This window comes from Sphaeramia orbicularis, chromosome 9, assembly GCF_902148855.1.
Source record: "Sphaeramia orbicularis chromosome 9, fSphaOr1.1, whole genome shotgun sequence".
NCBI lineage: Eukaryota > Metazoa > Chordata > Actinopteri > Kurtiformes > Apogonidae > Sphaeramia > Sphaeramia orbicularis.
The window spans coordinates 10,642,346-10,652,287 of record NC_043965.1 but is presented as its reverse complement, the minus strand read 5'-3'; the positions used below and the strand labels follow the sequence as shown (position 1 = coordinate 10,652,287).

Here is a 9,942-nt window from a genome sequence, read left to right as displayed (position 1 = left end):
GTGGACAGGTATTAAACAGTTTAGATCAGTAGATGGTTTTAGTCATCGGTGGCTGTTTGGGTGTTTATGGGCTAAACCTACAGGGGACGGTTGAACCAGTCCTCTTACAGACATGCATGGATACAGCTGCTGTTTTTGCATAAAGTAACAGTGGAGTTTACTCTGACCTGAGGACGCTGCCGGGGAACAGGATCTCATAGTCCATCTGCTGGGTCGAGCCCCGACTGACGGTGAGACACTGCTCGTAGTCCACCTTAACGTGGTCCCTGACGTAGTAGGAGGGGGGAACCGGACCCACGTGGTTTATCTGGCATCAGACCACACACGAACACAAAGTCAGCACGCAAACTGGAGTCAGACAGTCAAATATGAAATGATGGTTTTATGGCAGAAGGGAAAAGGAAAAGAAAAAAGATTCACTTACTGTAGCTCTTAAACCTCCTAAGACCCAGCTAGGGGTTTTTGTACACATTTATGGACAAGAGTTTCACAGCTTTATACAAAAAAACAAAAAACTGTCCACCGCAAAGGGCATTCCATACAATTTTTTAGAAAAAACACATCTGTTTTTTGTTGTTATTGTGTTTTTTGTTATTCTGTTTTTTGTGTTTAATAGGTCTGTAGGTTTGTTGTATAATTTGTTTTTTTTTTTTTTGGATTGTCTCTGTGTGGTTCCAGGTGTTTTACTAATACTTAAAGGTTAACTGTGTATACTGTATATGTGAACTAATGCTATGTAATGTGTTTGTGTAGCCTTAATTTTTAAATGTTTCTAATTTTATGAAGGCTGGTATTTTACTTCTTACCCAGGGACAACAGTTGAAAAATAGCTTTTTTGCTAATACTGGCACATTTACAGAAATGTTCATTAATGTGTACTGTCCCTGATAAATAAACAAATAAATAAAATAAAATGTCTACGTACATGTTGATGTAAATGTATAATTTCAAATTTAAAAAAAAATGCATCTGAAAAAACTGTTGCATCATGATGTTTCCAATATGGGCAATTATTTAACCCTTTCATGCATAATGGTTACTCCAGTGGACAGCTCTTCTACAGCTGTTTTCTTGTATATTTTATATGCATATTGTATTTTTATATTTTGTTGTTTTAGTTCCATATCAGCCAACACAGTGGACACTTATGCATCATCCCAAACACTGCAATTCATACCATTACTATAACTTTGCTGTTCTTGATAAACCTGATCTGAACTAACATGTTTTAGTGTAAATCAATTGTTAATTGTTAGACTGTAAATAACAGTTTTTTGTTGTTTTTTTTTAAACAAAAAGGTTGTTTTTTTTGCATATTATTTCCATGAAGTGAGTAATAACTAGTATTAGAATATGTTAAAATGTGAGAAAACATCAGATTAGCAGCATTAAACATGTTTTTATATTTCATTGTTTTCATATCATTTTCTGATATTGGGTTTTAAATACATGTTTCTTTGCTTCAGGAATAACATTTATGGTGTAGCTGAGTGGACATTTTTGTAAATCCATGAAAAAAACAACAACAACTTAATCTTATTGTTTTTTTCATGCCTAAGGAGGAATAAAAACACTTTAAAAAAAAAAAAAAAAACTTGACTAAGGTTCTCATAATTCATACATGAAAGGGTTGATTAATTAAAAAAAAAAATCCAAAACTTTTGCTTTCCTGATATTTCCTGGGTCTCAGGAGGTTAAAATAAAAAATAAACACTGATTTGGTGAAAAAAAATGTCCTCTTCAGAATTAAAGGGTGTATTTATGACATTTATAACACAGAATAAAATGACATCTATGAAGAAATACTTAAAAAAAACAGCAATAACTGTAGAAGAGGGGGAAAGTAAAAGAAGAGAAAAAGTGTTGAGTCTTTTCCAGTTTCCTTTTTATTCACATGATGAAGTGGCACCAGTACAGTGCAGTTCACAGACCGGCCAACAGAGGGCAGCGACACTCCTGATGTGAAAACCACTGGAATGTCATCAGTAGGTATTCAAGATTTGACATTACAAATACAACCAAAGCGTCCAGAATTGATTTTGTTTTAAAGCTGCAGGAAGAAAATTCAAGCCACGGGACAAAACCCACTGAGATGTATGTTTCTGCATACATTTGAGCAGAATCTGTTGTTGATAAATGAAACAATCACTGAGGTTTTATGGATCAGTGCAGTTTACAGCCCTCATAATAACTCTGAAATCAGTGTTTCTATGTGTAGACAATGAAAAAGACAACCTATAAATTAAGACAAAAAAATGAAGAAAAAACACGAATGCTACAGATAAGAGGTCGATATTTTCTGAGCTGATACTGATTATTAATGAAGGGGATGGAAAACTCACATTTGGATCAGGTATTTGAGAACTGAGAAGAAAAAAAATTTAACACAAAACTTTGTTGAAATGCCTTTAAAGGACCATTTTGTAAGATTCAGCAGCATCTACTTGCAAAAATAGAATATAACCTGTCCTGTATAACTAGTAGTAGTAGTCGTAGTAGTTTATTCGGTTGTTAATTACTTTAAACAACAAACAAAAACAACACATCCATTGTTCCATATACAATGCCACTGAAAGGGTTTAGGCTGAAGTTAAGACTTATTTTGCCTAACCCTATTTACAATTAACACAATCCATGCGTTTCCATGACAACTTTTATTCCTGGTTTAATCTGATTAAAGGTTAGATCCTATTTCAGAAGCCCATGTAAACACCTTATTCCAGTTGAAAAAGAAAAGTTCAGATTAAATTTAAACCTGATTAAAGTCACTGGTTTAATCCACTTTTGAATCCGGTCTAAATAATAATAATAATAATAATAATAATAATAATAATAATAATAATAATATAATAATAATAATAATTTTATTCATTCATTTGTCATGCACTAATGAGTTTGATAAGTGGGCTAATCAGTTTGCACTGCAGTGCACTGATTGCCTTGTTCTCGCAGCCCTTCCATTAGCTTAGCTTAGCCTAGCTTAGCATAATGGCTTCATTCCTATGGTCAGACGTAGCCAGGCTTTTATAGGTGATTTGTAGTATTTTATGAGTGATTTTGTGAAATTCAATTCTCCCTAATCATTCCTTTAGTCTGGTGGGGTCAATATGATCACAAATTGAGGCTGAAATCATGGCGATGTGACTTACTGCACTAATAAAATCTTGGGAAATAAAAACTAATGCAAAGCTAAAACGGTAAAGCAAAGCTAATTTAGCGCATGCATCCCTTCCAACAAAAAGATTTTCCAGCTTCCGTCAACACAACAGTCCCAAGCTTGTATGAGTGCAGGAAGTCGCAGATCTAAAGAAATAATTAGGGAGAATCGGATTTCACAAAATCACTTACAAATGACTACAAATCACCTTTAAAAAACTGACTACGTGTGACTATGCTAAGCTAAGCTAACAGAAGGGCTGTGAGAACAAGGCAACGTGAGCACTGCAGCGCAAACCCTTTTGCTCACTTATCTACCTCATTAATACCTCATGTAAACCTTTATTCGGGTTTAACATTTCCATGTAAACAGAACAGAAAATACTTTAGTTCCGAATTAACTTCTTCTGGAAAAATAAATTGGATTTAATAAACATCATGTAACCGTACCCAATGTTTCCACAAGAAAACAAACAAACAATGAAAAAAGAGAGAAAAAAAGTTTTTTTTTTTTGTTTTTTTTTGTGTAATCATTGCTAGATATACAATAGAAGAGAATACAGATTTAATTTAATTCAGGTAAATCATGTCCTTATCTCAACTACCAATATTGATCCTAGTCTTTTGAACAAGTGTTTTGTTTAGTCAATCCTGAGCTCTGTGTTTTTGAATAATAGTTAATTTCACATTTTAATTAGTGTATAATCACCTGTAAATCCATCATTAGAATCTGTAAAGGGATGAATCCATATAGTCCATGATTCAACAGTGACTCAGAACTGACAGCTTCTATACATTTGTGCAGTAGGAGGCATTCAGCATTAAGGCTCTACACCACAGGTGTCAAACATGCGGCCCGGGGGCCAAATCTGGCCCGCCAAAGCGTCCAATCTGGCCTGCAGGATGAACTTGTGGAATGCAAAAATTACACTGAAGATATTAACAATCAATAGTGAAAAAATCATTTTATTTCAGGTTCCATACATACACAAATAAGCCAATTAGATCTCAGTTGGGTCAGACCAGAAAAATACTGTCATAATAAGCTATAAATAAAGACAACTGCAGATTTTATCTTTGTTTTAGTGTAAAAAAACGTAAAATTACATGAAAATGTTTACATTAACAAACTATCCTTTTACAAAAAAAATATGAATAACCTGAAGAAATATGAACAATGTGAAATGTTTTGAGGAAAGTAAATGCAATTTTATCAATATTATGTGTATTTGTAATTGTAATGTAAGTTGTAATGCACATGTGTAAATGATAAACTGATAAACTGATGCAGAATATTGTTAAAACTGCACTTGTTTTTTTTTCAGACATTTCAAGTTGTTGACGTTATTCAGAGTTTTAAGGAAATGATGTAGATATAAACATTATCATAATGTAATTTTACTTTTTCACTGGTATTATTTTACTGGTCCGGCCCACTTGAGTTCATATTGGGGTGAATGTGGAACTGAACTAAAATGAGTTTGACACCCTTGCTCTACACCAAAACAACCAAACACTGGCACTAGTTAAACCTTTGTGCATTTTTAATACAATCTATTATTTCACCACTAGATGCCACTGCATCTTACACTTAAAAAAAAAACAAAAAAATAATTCAATAATCAGTTCAGCTCATAATGAGTGACCCCGCCTCTAAACGTACAGTCAGTGTTCGGCCACAGACAAACAGAAATTACACAAGTGAGTCGACGACTGAAGCACAAAACCTCCTATCTGAAAAATGCACTTTATTGAAAAAAATGAAAATATCTTGTTGTTTTCTTACAGAACACTATTTGTAAACAGTAATATGTCATTACTTTAACTGTTCTGTTGCTGCATACTGGGAAATTTTGAATGAAGTTATTTTATTTTATTTATTTTTTTATTTCTTTTGTATATTTTATGGTAGTTTTATGCCACCCTATTCACCTTTTATACATTTTATTTAATATTTTATCCTTTTATCTTCTATGTTACAAAACCGAGACCTGGGTAACTATATACAGTCGCGGAAAAAATTATTAGACCACCCTTGATTTCTTCAATTTCTTGTTCATTTTAATGCCTGGTACAACTAAAGGTACATTTGTTTGGACAAATATAATGATAACAACAAAAACAGCTCATAAGAGTTTAATTTCAGAGCTGATATCTAGACATTTCCCATGTTTTTCTTGATAATCACCTAAATCACTTCAGTTCTTACATCAATATCTATGGCACTGTACTGACAAAAACAGTGCTTTTAGGCATTCCATGTTTTCTTTTCTGTCTGTTTTAGTCACATGATACACACAGGAATTAGTACTGGTTTGCATAACCATTGTTTTTGATGACTTTTGGTAGTCTAATAATTTTTTCTGTGACTGTAGTTTAGAAATGTCAATATTTCCTGATGGTTAGTTGTGGTAGAAAACTATTATTTAAAGTCAGAGAACGAAAAATATTTTTGGAATTTAGAAGTAGAACATTTAAAATCATAGACATGGATAAAAAAACAAAACAAAAACAACTGATTGTATAATCATTGTTTCTGATGACTTTTGATGGTCTGATAATTTTTTCCACGACTATATTTCCTTCTATGACGTACCATCAATTGAATGACAATAAAGCTGAGTCTGAAATAGCCCGATAACAATGTATTATTTATTTGGATTTGTTACCAAATACCATCCTGTAAGGAAACATTTTCTCCTCAAAGATTAGGGGTGTGTATTGGCAAGAATCTGGCAATACAATACAAATCACAATACTAGGATCACGATACGATATATCACGATATATCAAAATACTGTTAAAAAGGCAATTTATTTTTTTTTGTTTCTTTTTTTTTTATTATTATTATTTCCTGGAAGAATTGAATTACACCAGAAATCTGCACAAATACTACACACCTTTTTATTTGATCACAACAGGATCTAATGCTATATCACAAAATTTTCCTGTGCTAAAACTTTAATTATGTTTTACAGACATTACAGATTAAGATCCTGTTCAAATGTTCATATTCTATTAGTTCATAACTAACATCATAACATTATTTTTGTGCAATCCCAACAAAGGAACTAACATCTACCTCTCTCAGACAGTAAAAAGTGCTTGAGGATGCTTCAAATAACCATTATTTAATAAAACAGTGTTAAATAATAAGAAATAAGATATAAACAATAAAGAAAAACAAAAAACTAAAATAAATCTCTGCCATATCTCCATTTGAATAAATACGTAAAAATATCGATACAGTACTTTTTAATATTGATACAGTATCGTGAGATGAAATATCGTGATATATTGCAGAACCGATATTTTTTTACACCCCTATCAAAGATGGGAGGTTTTATTTTTCGGCCGTCGAAGTGCATTCCTTCCCTTTACTGACTTGTGTGTTTTGTCTAATTCACATGCTGTCGGTTACTGTAGTTAGGGATGGGAATCGTTAAGAATTTAACGATTCCGATTCCATTATCAATATTGCTTATCAATCCGATTCCTTATCGATTCTCTTATTGATTCACATTGGGTGAGGGAATAAAAGAGTACAAATGGGTGTGTTTACATTAACTGTCTTTTATATTTCCATCTCTGCACAGAAAATATAACAGTATGTACTAATAATAATAACAGATGACGCCGGACCTGGTTCGGGTGGGGGGGTGGGGGGGCATACAGTGAAAGTGAAAATAAAGACACTTTACTAATTCCTCTACTGCTGCATTTCTGCTACGTGGAACCGGCTCAACTTGGCTCGGCTTGTCTCCCGTTGTTGTGCACCTCATTTTTTTCCCCTTCTTACCTTTGGAAACTTGTATTTGAGGAGTTACGACGTTTGCTGCCTGCACCAGAACCGGAACTGGGCCCGGTGTTCACTCTGCCGCTACATTCACAAGCACCGCTAAGTAGAGTATCAAATACGTGGCATTCCTGTAAATGATTCACATGCTGTGGACAAATGTTTGAGGATATTGGAGGGATTCCACCCTTTTCAAGACATGGAAGCTTTGCCAGTGTTCCAGGTAAGTGGACCTGGTGTCATCAGTTTCTGCCTCAACGCCATGTTGGCTACGTTCTGACCAAAACAATGCAGCGTACTTGTGACGTCATCGCGCATGCGCAAGGAAGGCAGAATCGATAAGCAGAATCGTTAAGCAGGCAGGCAAACGATTCCAAGGAATCGAGCTACTGGGAACCGGTTCTCCAAAAGAACTGGTTCTCGATTCCCATCCCTAACTGTAGCAGAACCACAGCAGCTCTGGATACACACACACACACACATTCTTTTACAACATCATACAGTACAATGTCAAGGACACACAGCTAGCTAACTATAAAAGGTGTTTTTAAAAAAAGAAGATGAGTAGGAAAAAAAAAGACTTTGAGGCCTTGTTTGTCAGTGCTTTGAGTCTTGAATGCAGTTGAACTTGTGCTCCTCATCTGTCCTGGGCCCAATTAATAATCTAAAGAAGACAGTGACAAACCAGGTCAGTTCATGTGGAGTGTGGAGGCTTATCTATGAGTTAACCACTACTCAGCCAGGCAGGGTGTCGTCGCTACGCATCAGGGAAGGACTACAGGAGACAGGAATTACACTGTACACACAAAGCAGTAAGGCAACATGAGAGGGGAAGGTCCCAAAGGTTTTTGTCATGCTGTCACTCATGATTCCACACCCCTCTCAGATGAGGCCACGCCCTCCACGCCACATCAGGGCCAAAAGTCGAACAAGCGAAAAAAAGAAAACTGAAAGCGAAAAAAAGAGATCTGAAACTGAAAAAAAGATTTAAAAGCGAAAAAAAGATCTGAAAGCGAAAAAATAAGATTTGAAACCGTAAAAAATAAGATGTGAATCTGAAAAGATAAAACATGCAACTAAAAAAAATAAAACCTCAGATATTAAAATATATATGAAAGTGAAAAATGAAAATAAATAATTTATTCAAAAGAATTACTGAAGTGAATCAAAATTATATTCAACCCGAAAAAAACTTTTCATACGCTTATTTTTAATTGGAATACATTGTTGTATTTTTCAAAATTCGAGATCAAAACTTAAATTTTCAGTTTCAAATTTTATATTTTCATATACCAAACTTATGGCCCTAAATCGGCTCCATAGGATGGGAGCACTAGTTTGCCAGTCAAATAAAAACACACAACCTCTGAAGTGCAAATTAGCCACCGAGGGTTTCCACTAAAGCAAAGCTGCAGAACTACAGGAAACAAACCAGAGGACATGTTCACTGAAGTGGTCCAAAGCGTGCACTGTGTACTGCTGAGTTTCATGTTCTGAAGCTGAAGGCCGATCTGCTGGGTGGAAACGGGGATCTGGTGTCTGTTGCAGGACTGTTGGTGTTTCTGTGCAACAGTAGTTGTGAAAAGCAGGGTTGCACCACATCCTTCAAACGGCCGTCTGAGCTATAATTAATGCAGAGCTCAAGCAGTTTGTTGGTTATTTGATCCTGTCTGTGTTCTGATTCCAGGTCTGAAACATGTCGACTGGACTCTTTCTTTGTCGTTTCAGACAGTAAATGGATCAGAGGCTGTTGTATCTGAGGAAACTGAGGTGATTTAATGTTGATAAAAAGCTTCTGAAAATGTTTTATTCATCTTTTATGGAGTCCATTTTAACTTTTTCTTAGATTTCCTGGTTTGGTAACCTTGATGCTTTAAACAATAATAATAATAACACTGGTCAACAACAAATTATTATTTAAGTTTTTTGAGCTGATTTAGGATAATTTTGGTGTGTTGAATCCAAAAATCACATTAATTTTGCTCAATCAGGTCAACTTTCTGAACTCTGCTACATATTGGCTTTTTAACATTTTTGCTTATGTTTATGGGCATTTTCACATCATATGATACAAAATTCTTTCATATTTCTAGCAATAAATGAGTTCTGAGGATTTTACTTTTGCCAATTTATGATTATTGTTTTTTTTTTAATATTACAGGTGAATGAAATGGCTTCGACTGGAAGATCTTGCAAAAATAAGCCTGACATATTCTGCTACATCTGCGGTGAATACACCATTGTACTAACAGGAATCCTGTTAGAAAATGATTTTTTTTCTCTTAAAACCTATTTTGGGCAAGAACTATATAAAAAATCAACTGATAAAGTCACAAAAATGTAATCAATTTTGTGAGAAGATCAAATTTTTCAAAATCAAATTAGCAAAAAAACCTGACCTGATTGAGAAAAACAGATGTCATTTTTGGATTTAGCGGTGCAAAATGGTCCTAATTCAGTTGAAAAAACCTAGACAACTTGCAAAAAACATTTTTTTGTAACCCAGTGTAATAATAATAATAATAATAATAATAATAATAATAATAATAATAATAATAATACATTGCATTTATAAAGCACTTTTCTTTTAGCACAGGGCTGTCAAACTCATTTTGGTTCAGTTCCATATTTAGCCCAATTTGATCTCAAGCGGGCCAGACCAGTAAAATAATGACTTAATAACCTATAAATACGGACAAATCCAAGTTTTTCTTTTTGTTTTAGTACAAAAAAAACCAATTAAATTGTGTTGGCTAATATGGAACTAAAACAACAAAACCCATGAATATACAAGAGAACAACTGTAGAATAACTGTCCACTGTAGTGACCACTGTGCATGAAAGGGTTAATATCCACATTTTCTGCTCAATTATTTGCTTATATTATATAAAGATCCATATGCCTTATTTTTCTACGACTAACTAATTGCTTCTGATCCAGTGGGTTTGAGATTGAGCCCATACCAGATCCCTGTCTCCTCCAGCTCATC

General features: G+C 34.2%; 1 protein-coding gene and 2 long non-coding RNA genes across 3 annotated transcripts in view; 1 reads left to right on the top strand and 2 right to left on the bottom strand.

Moving 5' to 3' along the window:
* The window catches only part of sec14l8 (SEC14-like lipid binding 8), a 38,626-nt gene that overhangs the window by 4,417 nt on the left and 24,267 nt on the right, over nt 1–9,942 (bottom strand). The window contains exon 10 of the mRNA XM_030143637.1: nt 168–307. Coding sequence (XP_029999497.1) covers nt 168–307 — 140 coding nt within the window. The remainder of the gene's footprint in view (nt 1–167; nt 308–9,942) is intronic.
* Nucleotides 1,864–3,987, bottom strand: LOC115425840 (uncharacterized). The gene is made up of 2 exons (XR_003936279.1): nt 3,844–3,987; nt 1,864–2,477 (listed from the first exon to the last, which is right to left on the bottom strand). It is a non-coding gene; the product is annotated as an uncharacterized LOC115425840 (long non-coding RNA).
* On the top strand, nt 6,484–7,520 carry LOC115425841 (uncharacterized). The gene is made up of 2 exons (XR_003936280.1): nt 6,484–6,581; nt 7,396–7,520. It is a non-coding gene; the product is annotated as an uncharacterized LOC115425841 (long non-coding RNA).